Raw genomic sequence first — 19,097 nt, 5'->3', positions numbered from 1 at the left:
TGGCTCTATAAGAGCTATGTCTTCAGTCTGGCTCCGTAAGGACCATGTATCCAGTCTGGCTCTGTAAGGACCATGTAGCCAGTCTGGCTCTATAAGGACCATGTATCCAGTCTGGCTCTATAAGAGCTATGTCTTCAGTCTGGCTCTATAAGAGCCATGTATTCAGTCTGGCTCTATAAGGACCATGTATCCAGTCTGGTTCTATAAGAGCCATGTATCCAGTCTGGCTCTGTAAGGACCATGTATCCAGTCTGGCTCTATAAGAGCCATGGATCCAGTCTGGCTCTACAAGGACCATGTATCCAGTCTGACTCTATAAGAGCTATGTCTTCAGCCTGGCTCTGTAAGGACCATGTATCCAGTCTGGCTCTGTAAGGACCATGTATCCAGTCTGGCTCTGTAAGGACCATGTATCCAGTCTGGCTCTATAAGAGCTATGTCTTCAGTCTGGCTCCGTAAGGACCATGTATCCAGTCTGGCTCTGTAAGGACCATGTATCCAGTCTGGCTCTGTAAGGACCATGTAGCCAGTCTGGCTCTATAAGGACCATGTATCCAGTCTGGCTCTGTCTAAGAGCTATGTCTTCAGTCTGGCTCTATAAGGACCATGCATCCAGTCTGGCTCTATAGGGACCATGTATCCAGTCTGGCTCTGTAAGGACCATGTATCCAGTCTGGCTCTGTAAGGACCATGTATCCAGTCTGGCTCTATAAGGACCATGTATCCAGTCTGGCTCTATAAGGACCATGTATCCAGTCTGGCTCTATAAGAACCATGTATCCAGTCTGGCTCTATAAGGACCATGTATCCAGTCTGGCTCTATAAGGACCATGTATCCAGTCTGGCTCTATAAGGACCATGTATCCAGTCTGGCTCTATAAGAGCCATGTATCCAGTCTGGCTCTATAAGGACCATGTATCCAGTCTGGCTCTATAAGGACCATGTATCCAGTCTGGCTCTATAAGGACCATGTATCCAGTCTGGCTCTATAAGGACCATGCATCCAGTCTGGCTCTTTAAGAGCCATGTATCCAGTCTGGCTCTATAAGAGCTATATCTTCAGTCTGGCTCTGTAGGGACCATGTATCCAGTCTGGCTCTGTAAGGACCATGTATCCAGTCTGGCTCTGTAGGGACCATGTATCCAGTCTGGCTCTGTAAGGACCATGTATCCAGTCTGGCTCTATAAGAGCCATGTATCCAGTCTGGCTCTGTAAGGACCATGTATCCAGTCTGGCTCTGTAAGGACCATGTATCCAGTCTGGCTCTGTAGGGACCATGTATCCAGTCTGGCTCTGTAAGGACCATGTATCCAGTCTGGCTCTGTAAGGACCATGTATCCAGTCTGGCTCTATAAGAGCTATGTCTTCAGTCTGACTCCATGAGGACCATGTATCCAGTCTGGCTCTGTAAGGACCATGTATCCAGTCTGGTTCTATAAAGACCATGTATCCAGTCTGGCTCTATAAGGACCATGTATCAAGTCTGGCTCTATAAGGACCATGTATCCAGTCTGGCTCTTTAAGAGCCATGTATTCAGTCTGGCTCTTTAAGAGCCATGTATCCAGTCTGGCTCTATAAGGACCATGTATCCAGTCTGGCTCTATAAGGACCATGTATCCAGTCTGGCTCTATAAGGATCATGTATCCAGTCTGGCTCTTTAAGAGCTATGTCTTAAGTCTGGCTCTATAAGGACCATGTATCCAGTCTGGCTCTTTAAGAGCTATGTCTTAAGTCTGGCTCTATAAGGACCATGTATCCAGTCTGGCTCTATAAGGACCATGTATCCAGTCTGGCTCTGTAAGGACCATGTATCCAGTCTGGTTCTATAAAGACCATTTATCCAGTCTGGCTCTATAAGGACCATGTATCCAGTCTGGCTCTTTAAGAGCCATGTATTCAGTCTGGCTCTTTAAGAGCCATGTATCCAGTCTGGCTCTATAAGGACCATGTATCCAGTCTGGCTCTATAAGGACCATGTATCCAGTCTGGCTCTATAAGGATCATGTATCCAGTCTGGCTCTTTAAGGACCATGTATCCAGTCTGGCTCTGTAAGGACCATGTAGCCAGTCTGGCTCTATAAGGACCATGTATCCAGTCTGGCTCTATAAGAGCTATGTCTTCAGTCTGGCTCCGTAAGGACCATGTATCCAGTCTGGCTCTGTAAGGACCATGTAGCCAGTCTGGCTCTATAAGGACCATGTATCCAGTCTGGCTCTATAAGAGCTATGTCTTCAGTCTGGCTCTATAAGGACCATGCATCCAGTCTGGCTCTATAAGGACCATGTATCCAGTCTGGCTCTGTAAGGACCATGTATCCAGTCTGGCTCTGTAAGGACCATGTATCCAGTCTGGCTCTATAAGGACCATGTGTCCAGTCTGGCTCTATAAGAGCTATGTCTTCAGTCTGGCTCCGTAAGGACCGTGTATCCAGTCTTGCTCTATAAGGACCATGCATCCAGTCTGGCTCTATAAGGACCATGTATCCAGTCTGGCTCGATAAGGACCATGTATCCAGTCTGGCTCTATAAGAGCCATGTATCCAGTCTGGCTCTATAAGGACCATGTATCCAGTCCGGCTCTATAAGGACCATGTATCCAGTCTGGCTCTATAAGGACCATGTATCCAGTCTGGCTCTATAAGGACCATGCATCCAGTCTGGCTCTTTAAGAGCCATGTATCCAGTCTGGCTCTATAAGAGCTATATCTTCAGTCTGGCTCTGTAGGGACCATGTATCCAGTCTGGCTCTGTAAGGACCATGTATCCAGTCTGGCTCTGTAGGGACCATGTATCCAGTCTGGCTCTGTAAGGACCATGTATCCAGTCTGGCTCTATAAGAGCCATGTATCCAGTCTGGCTCTATAAGGACCATGTATCCAGTCTGGCTCTATAAGGACCATGTATCCAGTCTGGCTCTATAAGGACCATGTATCCAGTCTGGCTCTATAAGGACCATGCATCCAGTCTGGCTCTTTAAGAGCCATGTATCCAGTCTGGCTCTATAAGAGCTATATCTTCAGTCTGGCTCTGTAGGGACCATGTATCCAGTCTGGCTCTGTAGGGACCATGTATCCAGTCTGGCTCTGTAAGGACCATGTATCCAGTCTGGCTCTGTAAGGACCATGTATCCAGTCTGGCTCTATAAGAGCTATGTCTTCAGTCTGACTCCATGGGGACCATGTATCCAGTCTGGCTCTGTAAGGACCATGTATCCAGTCTGGTTCTATAAAGACCATGTATCCAGTCTGGCTCTATAAGGACCATGTATCAAGTCTGGCTCTATAAGGACCATGTATCCAGTCTGGCTCTTTAAGAGCCATGTATTCAGTCTGGCTCTTTAAGAGCCATGTATCCAGTCTGACTCTATAAGGACCATGTATCCAGTCTGGCTCTATAAGGACCATGTATCCAGTCTGGCTCTATAAGGATCATGTATCCAGTCTGGCTCTTTAAGAGCTATGTCTTAAGTCTGGCTCTATAAGGACCATGTATCCAGTCTGGCTCTTTAAGAGCTATGTCTTAAGTCTGGCTCTATAAGGACCATGTATCCAGTCTGGCTCTATAAGGACCATGTATCCAGTCTGGCTCTGTAAGGACCATGTATCCAGTCTGGTGCTAAAAAGACCATGTATCCAGTCTGGCTCTATAAGGACCATGTATCAAGTCTGGCTCTATAAGGACCATGTATCCAGTCTGGCTCTTTAAGAGCCATGTATTCAGTCTGGCTCTTTAAGAGCCATGTATCCAGTCTGGCTCTATAAGGACCATGTATCCAGTCTGGCTCTATAAGGACCATGTATCCAGTCTGGCTCTATAAGGATCATGTATCCAGTCTGGCTCTTTAAGAGCCATGTATCCAGTCTGGGTCTATAAGGACCATGTATCCAGTCTGGCTCTTTAAGAGCTATGTCTTAAGTCTTGCTCTATAAGGACCATGTATCCAGTCTGGCTCTATAAGAGCTATGTCTTCAGTCTGGCTCTGTAAGGACCATGTATCCAGTCTGGCTCTATAAGAGCCATGTATCCAGTCTGGCTCTATAAGGACCATGTATCCAGTCTGGCTCTATAAGGACCATGTATCCAGTCTGGCTCTATAAGGACCATGTATCCAGTCTGGCTCTATAAGGACCATGTATCCAGTCTGGCTCTATAAGGACCATGTATCCAGTCTGGCTCTTTAAGAGCCATGTATCCAGTCTGGCTCTATAAGGACCATGTATCCAGTCTGGCTCTTTAAGAGCTATGTCTTCAGTCTGGCTCTGTAAGGACCATGTATCCAGTCTGGCTCTATAAGGACCATGTATCCAGTCTGGCTCTTTAAGAGCCATGTATCCAGTCTGGCTCTATAAGGACCATGTATCCAGTCTGGCTCTTTAAGAGCTATGTCTTCAGTCTGACTGCGTGAGGACCATGTATCCAGTCTGGCTCTTTAAGAGCTATGTCTTCAGTCTGACTGCGTGAGGACCATGTATCCAGTCTGGCTCTTTAAGAGCTATGTCTTCAGTCTGGCTCTGTAAGGACCATGTATCCAGTTTGGCTCTATAAGGACCATGTATCCAGTCTGGCTCTATAAGGACCATGCATCCAGTCTGGCTCTTTAAGAGCTATGTCTTAAGTCTGGCTCTGTAGGGACCATGTATCCAGTCTGGCTCTATAAGGACCATGTATCCAGTCTGGCTCTATAAGGACCATGTATCCAGTCTGGCTCCGTGAGGACCATGTATCCAGTCTGGCTCCGTGAGGACCATTTATCCAGTCTGACTCTATAAGAGCTATGTCTTCAGTCTGGCTCTATAAGGACCATGTATCCAGTCTGGCTCTATAAGGACCATGTATTCAGTCTGGCTCTATAAGGATCATGTATCCAGTCTGGCTCTATAAGGACCATGTATCCAGTCTGGCTCTATAAGGACCATGTATTCAGTCTGGCTCTATAAGGATCATGTATCCAGTCTGGCTCTTTAAGGACCATGTATCCAGTCTGGCTCTATAAGAGCTATGTCTTCAGTCTGGCTCTGTAAGAACCATGTATCCAGTCTGGCTCTATAAGAGCCATGTATCCAGTCTGGCTCTGTAAGGACCATGTATCCAGTCTGGCTCTTTAAGAGCTATGTCTTCAGTCTGGCTCTATAAGGACCATGTATCCAGTCTGGCTCTTTAAGAGCTATGTCTTCAGTCTGGCTCTGTAAGGACCATGTATCCAGTCTGGCTCTATAAGGACCATGTATCCAGTCTGGCTCTATAAGAGCTATGTCTTCAGTCTGGCTCTGTAAGGACCATGTATCCAGTCTGGCTCTATAAGAGCTATGTCTTCAGTCTGGCTCTGTAAGGACCATGTATCCAGTCTGGCTCTATAAGGACCATGTATCCAGTCTGGCTCTATAAGGACCATGTATCCAGTCTGGCTCCGTGAGGACAATTTATCCAGTCTGACTCTATAAGAGCTATGTCTTCAGTCTGGCTCTGTAAGGACCATGTATCCAGTCTGGCTCTATAAGGACCATGTATCCAGTCTGGCTCTATAAGGACCATGTATCCAGTCTGGCTCTTTAAGAGCCATGTATCCAGTCTGGCACCATGAGGACCATGTATCCAGTCTGGCTCTGTAAGGACCATGTGTCCAGTCTGGCTCTATAAGAGCCATGTATCCAGTCTGGCACCATGAGGACCATGTATCCAGTCTGGCTCTGTAAGGACCATGTATCCAGTCTGGCACCATGAGGACCATGTATCCAGTCTGGCTCTATAAGGATCATGTATCCAGTCTGGCTCTGTGAGGACCATGTGTCCAGTCTGGCTCTATAAGAGCTATGTCTTCAGTCTGGCTCCGTGAGGACCATGTATCCAGTCTAGCTGTGGAGAGATGACTCTGTTGTAAGGTGCCTCTCTGAGTGATGACTAATCGCTCATTGGCTAGTTTAATGCTCCAGCTGCACAGTAGAATATATGGTCCTCTCTCCCTTTCTATTACATTTAATTGTCATTTTTTCATTATATCCATCTCTACAAAACTAAAGGGTCTTTCTCTACTGAAGGGGTTCAATCCAACCTGAAACGATTCCTGGTATCTGTCTGGTGACTGATGATGCAATGGTCATCATAGTGCCAATTGCATTAAATTCTTCCAGGTTTTAATCTCAACTGCTGTATGTGACATGTACAGTACCAGTCAAAAGTTTGGACACACCTACTCATTCCAGGGTTTCCTTTATTTGTACTATTTTCTACATTGTGGAGTAATAGTGAAGACTTCTAAACAATGAAATAACACATATGGAATCATGTTGTAACCAAAAACGCGTTAATCAAATGAAAATATATTTTATATTTGAGATTCTTCAAAGTAGCCACCCTTTGCACACTCTTGGCATTCTCTCAACCAGCTTCATGAGGTAGTCACCTGGAATGCATTTCAATTAACAAGTGTGCCTTGTTAATTTGTTGAATTTCTTTCCTTAATGCATTTGAGCCAATCAGTTGTTTTGTGACAAGTAGGTGGGGTTTACAGAAGATAACCATATTTGGTAAAATTGCAAGTTTGTATTATGGCAAGAACAAATAAGCAAAGAGAAACGACATTCCATCATTACTTTAAGGCATGAAGGTCAGTCAATAGATACGGAAAATGTCAAGGACGTTGTGCAGTTGCAAAAACCATCAAGCGCTATCATGAAACTGTCTCTCATGAGGACCGCCACAGGAAAGAGCCAGAGTTACCTTTGCTGCAGAGGGTAAGTTCATTAGAGTTACCAGCCTCAGAAATTGCAGCCCAAATAAATGCTTTACGGAGTTCAAGTAACAGACACATCTCAACAACAACTGTTCAGAGGAGACGGTGTATATCAGGCCTTCATGGTCGAATTGGTGCATAGAAATCACTACTTAATTAAGGACACCAATAATAAGAAGAGACTTGCTTGGGCCAAGAAACACGAGCAATGGACATTAGACCATTGGAATTCTGTACTTTGGTCTGATGAGTCCAAATTTGTCATTTTTTGGTTCCAACTGCCTTTGTGAGACGCAGAGTAGGTGAACGGATGATCTTCGCATGTGTGGTTCCCACTGTGAAGCATGGAGGAGGAGGTGTGATGGTGTGGGGGTGCTTTGCTGGTGAAACTGTAAGTGATTTACATTTACATTACATTTAAGTCATTTAGCAGACGCTCTTATCCAGAGCGACTTACAAATTGGTGCATACACCTTATGACATCCAGTGGAACAGCCACTTTACAATAGTGCATCTAAATCTTTTTAGGGTGGGGGGTGAGAAGGATTACTTACCCTATCCTAGGTATTCCTTGAAGAGGTGGGGTTTCAGGTGTCTCCGGAAGGTGGTGATTGACTCCGCTGTCCTGGCGTCGTGAGGGAGTTTGTTCCACCATTGGGGGGCCAGAGCAGCGAACAGTTTTGACTGGGCTGAGCGGGAACTGTACTTCCTCAGTGGTAGGGAGGCGAGCAGGCCAGAGGTGGATGAACGCAGTGCCCTTGTTTGGGTGTAGGGCCTGATCAGAGCCTGGAGGTACTGAGGTGCCGTTCCCCTCACAGCTCCGTAGGCAAGCACCATGGTCTTGTAGCGGATGCGAGCTTCAACTGGAAGCCAGTGGAGAGAGCGGAGGAGCGGGGTGACGTGAGAGAACTTGGGAAGGTTGAACACCAGACGGGCTGCGGCGTTCTGGATGAGTTGTAGGGGTTTAATGGCACAGGCAGGGAGCCCAGCCAACAGCGAGTTGCAGTAATCAAGACGGGAGATGACAAGTGCCTGGATTAGGACCTGCGCCGCTTCCTGTGTGAGGCAGGGTCGTACTCTGCGGATGTTGTAGAGCATGAACCTACAGGAACGGGACACCGCCTTGATGTTAGTTGAGAACGACAGGGTGTTGTCCAGGATCACGCCAAGGTTCTTAGCGCTCTGGGAGGAGGACACAATGGAGTTGTCAACCGTGATGGCGAGATCATGGAACGGGCAGTCCTTCCCCGGGAGGAAGAGGAGCTCCGTCTTGCTGAGGTTCAGCTTGAGGTGGTGATCCGTCATCCACACTGATATGTCTGCCAGACATGCAGAGATGCGATTCGCCACCTGGTCATCAGAAGGGGAAAGGAGAAGATTAATTGTGTGTCGTCTGCATAGCAATGATGGGAGAGACCATGTGAGGTTATGACAGAGCCAAGTGACTTGGTGTATAGCGAGAATAAGAGAGGGCCTAGAACAGAGCCCTGGGGACACCAGTGGTGAGAGCGCGTGGTGAGGAGACAGATTCTCGCCACGCCACCTGGTAGGAGCGACCTGTCAGGTAGGACGCAATCCAGCGTGGGCCGCGCCGGAGATGCCCAACTCGGAGAGGGTGGAGAGGAGGATCTGATGGTTCACAGTATCGAAGGCAGCCGATAGGTCTAGAAGGATGAGAGCAGAGGAGAGAGAGTTAGCTTTAGCAGTGCGGAGCGCCTCCGTGATGCAGAGAAGAGCAGTCTCAGTTGAATGACTAGTCTTTAAACCTGACTGATTTGGATCAAGAAGGTCATTCTGAGAGAGATAGCGGTAGAGCTGGCCAAGGACGGCACGCTCAAGAGTTTTGGAGAGAAAAGAGAGAAGGGATACTGGTCTGTAGTTGTTGACATCGGAGGGATCGAGTGTAGGTTTTTTCAGAAGGGGTGCAACTCTCGCTCTCTTGAAGACGGAAGGGACGTAGCCAGCGGTCAGGGATGAGTTTATGAGCGAGGTGAGGTAAGGGAGAAGGTCTCCGGAAATGGTCTGGAGAAGAGAGGAGGGGATAGGGTCAAGCGGGCAGGTTGTTGGGCGGCCGGCCGTCACAAGACGCGAGATTTCATCTGGAGAGAGAGGGGAGAAAGAGGTCAGAGCATAGGGTAGGGCAGTGTGAGCAGAACCAGCGGTGTCGTTTGACTTAGCAAACGAGGATCGGATGTCGTCGACCTTCTTTTCAAAATGGTTGACGAAGTCATCTGCAGAGAGGGAGGAGGGGGGGGAGGGGGAGGAGGATTCAGGAGGGAGGAGAAGGTGGCAAAATGTTTTGATTCCAAAACATCCGGTGACTTCTCATTAATCACTGTTTCAGATTTCAAAAAAACTTTACGGAAAAAGCATAATCTGAGAACGGCGCTCAGAACCCAAAACAGCCAGAGGAATATCCGGCATTTTGGAATCAACAAAGTTAGAAACAACACCATAAATATTCACTTACCTTTGATGATCTTCATCAGAATGCACTCCCAGGGATCCCAGTTCAACAATAAATAACTGATTTGCTCCATAAAGTTCCATCATTTATGTCCAAATAGCCACTTGTTGTTAGCGTGTTCAGCCCAGTAATCCGTCTTCATGAGGAGCGAGCATTTCATCCACACAAAAACTCAAAAAGTTCTGTTACTGTCCTTTAGAAACATGTCTAACGATGTATGGAATCAATCTTTAGGATGTTTTTAACATAAAACATGAATAATGTTCCAACTGGAGAATTCCTTTCTCTTCAGAAAAGCACTGGAACGAGAAGTAACTCTGTCGGGAGCGCGCATCATGAGACCAAGGCTCTCTGCCAGACCACTGATTCATGAGCACCTCCTTTATAATAGAATCCTCAAACCAGTTTCTAAAGACGGTTGACACCTAGTGGAAACCCTAGGAAGTGCAACCTTATCCATATCTCAATGTGTATTCAGTAGGCCAAGCTTTGAAAAACTACAAACCTCAGATGTCCCACTTCCTGGTTGGATTTTTCTCAGGTTTTCGCCTGCCATATGAGTTCTGTTATACTCACAGACATCATTCAAACAGTTTTAGAAACTTCAGAGTGTTTTCTATCCAATACTAATAATAATATGCATATATTAGCATCTAGGACAGAGTAGGAGGCAGTTCACTCTGGCCACGCTATTCATCCAAAAGTGAATAATAATAATAATATAATATATGCCATTTAGCTGACGCTTTTATCCAAAGCGACTTACAGTCATGTGTGCATACATTCTACGTATGGGTGGTCCCGGGAATCGAACCCACTACCCTGGCGTTACAAGCGCCATGCTCTACCAACTGAGCCACAGAAGGACCAGTGAAAATGCTGCCCCCTATCCCAAAAAGGTTAACTAACCTCCAGACGAGCTTCAATGCCATACAACTCTCCTTCCGTGACCTCCAACTGCTCTTAACCTGTTAAGTCGACCCTCTACTTTTTCGAACATTCTGTTAAAAATCGCGCAACATTTCAGCGCCCTGCTACTCAGGCCAGGAATATAGTATATGCATATGATTAGTATGTGTGGATAGAAAACACTAAGACGTTTATAAAACTGGTTAAATCACGGCTGTGACTATAACAGAACGTGCGTTTCATCGCAAAGTGCATGAAAATCTGATAACTGAAAATGGAAATAAATATCCATGCGCGACTTGTTCAAAGTGAACCGAATTAAATGAGGCCGAGGTTGCAGTGCCTACAGCTTCCACACGTTGTCTAGAGTCTTGTCATTTGATTCAGCTTTGATTCTTGGTCTAACCGAATCAAGGGAATCGATTCCCTCCGGTCTCCGACCGGATGTTTTGGTCGAGCTCTCTCCAAGACATTTTTTCGAGACAGACACCTATAGAATTGACATCGCCTCCTGATGAATTTTATCGCTTATTAATGTGTACTAATACCTAAAGTTGCATTACAAAAGTATTTCGAAGTGTTTTGTGAAAGTTTATCGTCGACTTTTTGAATTTTAAAAAATGACGTTACGTTATGAAATGCTATTTTTTTCCGTTTATCACACAGTCTTCATAGATCGATATCTAGGCTATATATGGACCGATTTAATCGAAAAAAAGACCCAATAGTGTTTATGGGACATCTAGGAGTGCCAACAAAGAAGATGGTCAAAGGTAATGAATGTTTTATATTTTGTTTGTGTAGCGACGACTATGCTAATTATTTTGTTTACGTCCCCTGCGGGTCTTTTGGGGTGTTACATGCTATCAGATAATAGCTTCTCATGCTTTCGCCGAAAAGCATTTTAAAAATCTGACTTGTTGCCTGGATTCACAACGAGTGTAGCTTTAATTCAATACCCTGCATGTGTATTTTAATGAACGTTTGAGTTTTAACTAATACTATTAGCATTTAGCGTAGCGCATTTGCATTTCCAGAGCTCTAGATGGGACGCCTGCGTGCCAGGTAGGAGCAAGAGCAACCGATCACTGACCCGCACCTGCTCGTTCGTCCAACATCACTACTCTGGACGGCTCTGACATCTACAAATATCAAGGTGTCTGGCATCTCCAATCCTAAATTAACTCTAGAATCGGCCTCCTATATCGCAACAAAGCATCCTTCACTCATGCTGCCAAACATACCCTCGTAAAACTGACCATCCTACCGATCCTCGACTTCGGTGATGTCATCTATAAAATTGCCTCCAACACTCTACTCAACAAACTGGATGCAGTCTATCACAGTGCCATCCGTTTTGTCACCAAAGCCCCATACTCTACCCACCATTGCGACCTGTATGCTCTCGTTGGTTGGCCCTTGCTTCATACTCGTTGCCAACCCACTGGCTACAGGTTATCTACAAGTCTCTGCTAGGTAAAGCCCCGCCTTATCTCAGCTCACTGGTCACCATAGCAGAACCTACTCGTAGCACGTGCTCCAGCAGGTATATCTCACTGGTCACCCCCAAAGCCAATTCCTCCTTTGGTTGTCTTTCCTTCCAGTTCTCTGCTGCTAATGAAGCTGGAGACTCATATCTCCCTCACTAGCTTTAAGCGCCAGCTGTCAGAGCAGCTCACAGGTCACTGCACCTGTACATAGCCCATCTGTAAACAGCCCATCTATCTACCTACCTCATCCCCATACTGTATTTATTTATTTATCTTGCTACTTTGCACCACAGTATCTCTACTTGCACATTAATCTTCTGCACATCTACAATTCCAGTGTTTAATTGCTATATTGTAATTTACTTCGCCACTATAACCTATTTATTTCCTTAACTCCCTTATCTTACCTCATTTGCGCTCACTGTATATAGACTTTTTGTTTTCTTTTGTTCTACTGTATTATTGACTATGTTTTGTTTATTCCATGTGTAACTCTGTGTTGTTGTATGTGTCGAATTGCTATCCTTTGTCTTGGCCAGGTCGCAGTTGCCTACCTGGTTAAATAAAGGTGAACAAAAAAAACTGAATATAACTAAGAGCACACTTCTGAGGAACGGCAACAACAGAGCGAAGCTTTGATTTTACACCAGAATATAAATGAAGATATAGACGGGGGATGGTTGCACTGATTCTTTGAAAGTCTTGAAGTGTTGGCTGTGTTTCACCGTGTACCTTTGCGAGCATGTCTGTCAGTCAGTCAGAGGAGGCGTAGGGTAGAATTGGGTACCACAGACTGGAGAACTTTACTGTGAGCAGAGGAGCGGAGAGCAGAGAGTAGAGGAGCAGAGAGTAGAGGAGCGGAGAGCAGAGGAGCGGAGAGCAGAGGAGCGGAGAGCAGAGAGTAGAGGAGCGGAGAGCAGGGGAGCGGAGAGCAGAGGAGCGGAGAGCAGAGGAGCGGAGAGTAGAGGAGCGGAGAGCAGAGGAGCGGAGAGCAGAGGAGCGGAGAGCAGAGGAGCGGAGAGCAGAGGAGCGGAGAGTAGAGGAGCGGAGAGTAGAGGAGCGGAGAGCAGAGAGTAGAGGAGCGGAGAGCAGAGCAGAGAGTAGAGGAGCGGAGAGTAGAGGAGCAGAGGAGCGGAGAGTAGAGGAGCGGAGAGCAGAGGAGCGGAGAGCAGAGGAGCGGAGAGTAGAGGAGCGGAGAGCAGAGAGTAGAGGAGCGGAGAGTAGAGGAGCGGAGAGCAGAGGAGCGGAGAGCAGAGGAGCGGAGAGCAGAGGAGCGGAGAGCAGAATAGCAGAGGAGCGGAGAGTAGAGTAGAGGAGCGGAGAGCAGAGGAGCGGAGAGCAGAGGAGCGGAGAGCAGAGGAGCGGAGAGCAGAGGAGCGGAGAGCAGAGGAGCGGAGAGCAGAATAGCGGAGAGCAGAGGAGCGAAGAGCAGAGGAGCGGAGAGTAGAGTAGAGGAGCGGAGAGCAGAGGAGCGGAGAGCAGAGGAGCGGAGAGCAGAGGAGCGAAGAGCAGAGGAGCAGAGAGCAGAGGAGCGGAGAGCAGAGGAGCGGAGAGCAGAGGAGCGGAGAGCAGAGGAGCGGAGAGCAGAGGAGCGGAGAGTAGAGTATAGGAGCGGAGAGCAGAGGAGCGGAGAGCAGAGGAGTGGAGAGCAGAGGAGCGAAGAGCAGAGGAGCGAAGAGCAGAGGAGCGGAGAGTAGAGGAGCGGAGAGCAGAGGAGCGGAGAGCAGAATAGCGGAGAGCAGAGGAGCGAAGAGCAGAGGAGAGTAGAGGAGCGGAGAGTAGGGGAGCGGAGAGCAGGGGAGCGGAGAGCAGGGGAGTGGAGAGCAGGGGAGTGAAGAGCAGAGGAAAGTAGAGGAGCGGAGAGTAGAGGAGCGGAGAGTAGAGGAGCGGAGAGCAGGGGAGCGAAGAGCAGAGGAGCGAAGAGCAGAGGAGCGGAGAGCAGAGGAGCGGAGAGTAGAGGAGCGGAGAGCAGAGGAGCGGAGAGCAGAGGAGCGGAGAGTAGAGGAGCGGAGAGCAGAGGAGCGGAGAGCAGAGGAGCGGAGAGCAGAGGAGCGGAGAGCAGAGGAGCGGAGAGCAGAGGAGCGAAGAGCAGAGGAGCGGAGAGGAGCGAAGAGCAGAGGAGCGGAGAGTAGAGTAGAGGAGCGGAGAGCAGAGGAGCGGAGAGCAGAATAGCGAAGAGCAGAGGAGCGGAGAGTAGAGGAGCGGAGAGTAGAGGAGCGGAGAGTAGAGGAGCGGAGAGCAGGGGAGCGGAGAGCAGGGGAGCGGAGAGCAGGGGAGTGGAGAGCAGGGGAGTGAAGAGCAGAGGAGAGTAGAGGAGCGGAGAGTAGAGGAGCGGAGAGCAGGGGAGCGAAGAGCAGGGGAGCGAAGAGCAGAGGAGCGGAGAGCAGAGGAGCGGAGAGTAGAGGAGCGGAGAGCAGGGGAGTGAAGAGCAGAGGAGAGCAGAGGAGCGGGAATACAGTTGCCTCTTTAATGTATCAACCCCATGTCAGTCACTGGGTTATGTTCAACCTAACGTAGCAGGCCTAGAAAGATGCCTGAGCAGAGTTCCCACATTTTTCAGGGGAAACGGAAGTTACGTTGAAGATAATTTATCCCTGAAAACTGGATGTTAGCGTTTTTTGGCGACTCCGCATATGCTAGGTTATGTGTGACGAATGTGTGTTTCTTCAGAATCCTTCCTGGGGTATTCTCCATCTCGGTCCCTATTCTCTGGTCGTTAGTTGTGTCCTAGTCTCTCCCTGTACTGAGTGTTTATTCATTTCTCTGTCTGTGCTCCATCTCTCCATCCCTCCATCCTTTTATTTCTCTATTTACTTCCATCTCCCTCTGCACACTCACATCCCTCATTTCACTCCTTCGTCTCCTCTGCTCTCTGGTTTCTCCATCCCTCCATCCTTTTATTTCTCTATTTACTTCCATCTCCCTCTGCACACTCACATCCCTCATTTCACTCCTTCGTCTCCTCTGCTCTCTGGTTTCTCCATCCCTCCATCCTTTTATTTCTCTATTTACTTCCATCTCCCTCTGCACACTCACATGCCACGTTTCACTCCTTCGTCTCCTCTGCCCTCTGGTTTCTCTATCCCTCCACTACTTTTGCATCTTCATTTCTTCCATCTCTCAGGGGCTCCCTCTCTGCCTCCCGCCTTCCTTCCTTTGCTGTTGATTTGTCAGATGAATGTGACAGACAGGCCCCTGTGGATGTGAATGGAGAGACACTGGAAGACAATCCTCTGACATTAGACACCACACCACAGCACTCATTTTGTGTTTCAGATGTTCAATCAGAATGCTAATGGCTCCTGCAACAAGGGAGCCATATTATTGGAACACTAATTGATAAGAGGACAAAGATAGGGGGGGGCAGTGCCACCAGAAGCTGTATCCCAGCTTGCAGTCACTTCTATTTTAATTACAATTGCAGTAATAATATAGAGCGAATTGCTTGATGAGTGTAACTGTTACTGTTTACGCCTCTGTTTTTCCCTCTCATTATAAATGCTATACATTGTTCATTCAGTCAGTGTTTTATGGTTTCCTTTTCAACTACAAGTGCCAGCAGGTAAATGGAGAGCTGTGAATGGCTGTTTTGTCTTTCTGTTCCTTTCCCCTCAAATCACACTCTGTAGGAATATAACGACACAAGGTCATTGTCTCAGCTCTGCGCCGACATGCTTTAGGCCCTGCGTCGACATGCTTTAGGCCCTGCGTCGACATGCTTTAGGCCCTGCGTCGACATGCTTTAGGCCCTGCGTCGACATGCTTTAGGCCCTGCGCCGACATGCTTTAGGCCCTGCGTCGACATGCTTTAGGCCCTGCGTCGACATGCTTTAGGCCCTGCGTCGACATGCTTTAGGCCCTGCGTCGACATGCTTTAGGCCCTGCGTCGACATGCTTTAGGCTCTGCGCCGACATGCTTTAGGCCCTGCGTCGACATGCTTTAGGCCCTGCGTCGACATGCTTTAGGCCCTGCGTCGACATGCTTTAGGCTCTGCGCCGACATGCTTTAGGCCCTGCGTCGACATGCTTTAGGCCCTGCGTCGACATGCTTTAGGCCCTGCGTCGACATGCTTTAGGCCCTGCATCGACATGCTTTAGGCCCTGCGTCGACATGCTTTAGGCCCTGCGTCGACATGCTTTAGGCCCTGCGTCGACATGCTTTAGGCCCTGCAGATAGGAATGTCTTGTCGGGTACAACCTTGAAATAAGCACTCCTCTTGAACAAGGAGGAATAGACTCTCGATGTCGGCGGCGCCGGCGGCCCAGGCGGGAGCACGCTCTCTCAGGCATGAATTCCAAGTATTGATACAGTTTCTCTCCAACACATCTAATTACAGGTGCTTTATATATCTCCTCCCTAAGGGGAGTGAAGAAAAATCCCTCTGTCCTGGCCTGTCCTGTCCTGGCATGCCCTGTCCTGGCATCAGCCCTGCTCTGGTCCTTCCAACTCCTTGCTCCTTTCTGCCTCTTCAGGAAGATCAATTAATAGGCTTGAAGTTCCTCTCCTCCACATCTTCTCTGTCTGTCTGAGTGTCCCTCTCTCTCTCTCTCTCTCTCTCTCTCTCTCTCTCTCTCTCTCTCTCTCTCTCTCTCTCTCTCTCTCTCTCTCTCTCTCTCTCTCTCTCTCTCTCTCTCTCTCTCTCTCTCTCACTCACTCACTCACTCACTCACTCACTCACTCACTCACTCACTCACTCACTCACTCACTCACTCACTCACTCACTCACTCACATCTCCCAAGCCACTGTTTTAAAGCTGAAAATACCTCCCCTTATCAAGCTGCGACCACTTCTTGTGAAATAAATGTTAAAATCACTGGATTTCCTCTAAGTGAGAAGGGAGAGTGTCTCATCGCGCACCAGCGACTCCTGTGGCGGGCTGGGCGCAGTGCGCGCTAACCAAGGTTGCCAGGTGCACAGTGTTTCCTCCGACACATTGGTGTGGCTGGCTTCCAGGTTGGATGCGCGCTGTGTTAAGAAGCATTGCGGCTTGGTTGGGTTGTGTTTCGGAGGACGCATGACTTTCAACCTTCGTCTCTCCCGAGCCCGTACGGGAGTTGTTGCGATGAGACAAGATAGTAACTACTAATAATTGGATACCACGAAATTGGGGAGAAAAAGGGGGTCAAATTCAATTTGTTAAATATTTTTTTAAAGTAATCGATTTGACCCGGAGGGGGAAAAAACGAATTGGTTTGATATGAACTTACCTGATTTGCACGATTTAATGATTTTTAAATGAACGTCCTATCCAACAAGGCTCTAGTTAAGTTCACAAATCCTACGGAAGTCATTTTTCAATGCTTTTTAAAATTCTCTTTAGTGCAATACGGTTTGATTGGACTGGACCTGGATTGTAATTCTTCTGCAGATAGCATCCAGGTTAAAGGTGCTTTCTCACAATGGGGAGATTGAAAGGGGAGAGAGAACAGAGACCGAGGCACAGAGGCCTAGCTGGACTTTCGTCTCTCCCCATCGTGCTCCAGACAGATAAGCTCAAGGGGGTAGAGGGGAAAATGGGCTTTTTCAACCTTCACATTTAATTTCAGACCTGCCTTTATCTCCAGAGAACTATGCCAATGTGAAAGCCTTATCGGAGGCCATTGGCCACAACCCGGCCTGGTGTGGCCTGCCCTGCACTGATCAACACTGTGTGTGGACACTGGGCCAGCACATGTGCCCTACACACATATACAGTGTTTGCATATTTTTCTTTGTTTGTTTTGTTTGCACCCACCTGGCTGTACGAATGTGAGTAATGAGACATTCTGTTCATATGAAATAGTCTTCATAGTATTCGCCGTGCTTTCTCTCTGTGCCACTTTCAATGAGCCGGAGGATCACCCACACATTCTGGATAGACATTGAGGCTCCCCTCCTCTTAATACCGCTGATGTTCTCCTTTCTGAGTGAGATGAATGAACAGTCGCCTCATGTAAAAGATTGCAAAATGAAATGTTTGAAGGGTGGGGGGGGGGGTCTATTATATTCTTTTTGAAGCCACAAAACATTCAGCTGCTACATTGAGAAATATGCTCTAGAGATAGGGAATTGTATGTGTGGTGATTACTGGATATCATCATAATAAAATATGTTTCTGTTTGAGGAGATATGCCTGTATGGAAAGACATCAAAAATGAAGGTGAAACACAAATCCCTCACAATAGTTCTGAAATCCGTTGCATGGTCAATTTGTGATGGAAGGGGAATCCATAAATCAAAGTCTATGCAAATATTCCTTTAAGGAGATGTTTTTCATGAATTTATACACCTCATTTGATGTTTTCTGAATCTAAATATAATGCTGAAAATGATATATTTGGTTTACCTTGAAATACATCAAGCTCCCTCATAAATACACAAAACCCCCCAGAATCTGTCTAGAAAATATAAATACAAGATAAAGCAGAGAATGAGGAAAGAACCCAGAAGGATGAGGAGAACTTTGGAACCAGGGAAGTAGGGGATGAGTGGATCACTCCCCATCACTCCCTAACTAACAGAGGCTCAGGCTGAGTGATGACAACGCTCTGCGGTAGCCATGGAAACAGAGGCCATCGGTTGGTTGTTAGCATAACTAGCGTAGTAGTTAATCAAGGGTCTTGTTAAGTGGGTGAAGAGACAAAAGGCATCTCTGAGCTCAGGTCATCACAGGACACATTAGCTCTGCGGTAGCCATGGAAACGGAGGCCATCGGTTGGTCAGTAGCTTAACTTGCGTAGTAGTTAATCAAGGGCCTTGTTAAGTGGGTGAAGAGACAAAGGGCATCTCTGAGATCAGGTCATCACAGGACACATCTACTGAGTCACCATCATAAAGGGGTTGAGCTTCAATAGACAAATAAACAGCAAAGTCCATAATGGATCATGTCTGTCTGTTAATGCGTGTCCTGTCTTTCACTTGATTCTACCAAATCTTCCTCTCTATTCTCCCTCTACTTCTCTAGGCACATCTTAAAACAGCCTCTCAGCCCCTCAGCCTTTTCCCCAGGACCTGCTACAGTACCTGTTACTACTTTATATCTTGAAAACTTGAAATCCCTCCTCACTTTGTTCCAGATCAGAGTGACGGGGGTACTTCACAGCCCTGGAGGGTCTGACAAGGAGGGGAATGAGAACTGAACAGATTTTTTTCAGTTCGGTTAGATTTGAATACTGCGCCATACTTTCTAGCTCTGAAAGCCCTCCAGATGTAGAGCTAGCTGTCATCCAACCATCGAAGCCCCTCATATATATGGAGTATCTATGCTACTTGATTTTATCCCCCTCCAATCAGCTGTGTTCTAGTTGAGCTGTTCATTGATTGCTAAATAGGATGTGGCATCTGTAGGCAGCCATGTCACACAAACGGGTGTGATTGGATGATCTGAGAGAGAGAGAGAGAGAGAGAGAGGCTGCTGCTTCTGACACATGTCAGCGTTGGAGGGCCCACTTTAGAGAGAGATTGGGGGGGGTCCTATCTCAATCAGATAATGATAAGGTGAATTTTTTGTGTGTTT

At 47.4% G+C, this 19,097-nt stretch overlaps 2 protein-coding genes across 2 annotated transcripts in view; one reads left to right on the top strand and one right to left on the bottom strand.

Moving 5' to 3' along the window:
- The window catches only part of LOC118394753 (RNA-binding protein Musashi homolog 2-like), a 413,238-nt gene that overhangs the window by 229,269 nt on the left and 164,872 nt on the right, over nt 1–19,097 (top strand). The gene's annotated exons all lie outside the window — the stretch shown is intronic.
- Nucleotides 6,831–19,097, bottom strand: part of LOC127929954 (uncharacterized) — a 48,297-nt gene continuing 36,030 nt past the window's right edge. The window contains exon 2 of the mRNA XM_052518443.1: nt 6,831–8,084. Coding sequence (XP_052374403.1) covers nt 7,290–8,039 — 750 coding nt within the window. The 5' untranslated portion in view covers nt 8,040–8,084 and the 3' untranslated portion in view covers nt 6,831–7,289. The remainder of the gene's footprint in view (nt 8,085–19,097) is intronic.

Source organism: Oncorhynchus keta, chromosome 1 (genome assembly GCF_023373465.1).
Source record: "Oncorhynchus keta strain PuntledgeMale-10-30-2019 chromosome 1, Oket_V2, whole genome shotgun sequence".
Taxonomy (NCBI): domain Eukaryota; kingdom Metazoa; phylum Chordata; class Actinopteri; order Salmoniformes; family Salmonidae; genus Oncorhynchus; species Oncorhynchus keta.
This window is presented reverse-complemented; position numbering and strand designations above follow the sequence as displayed.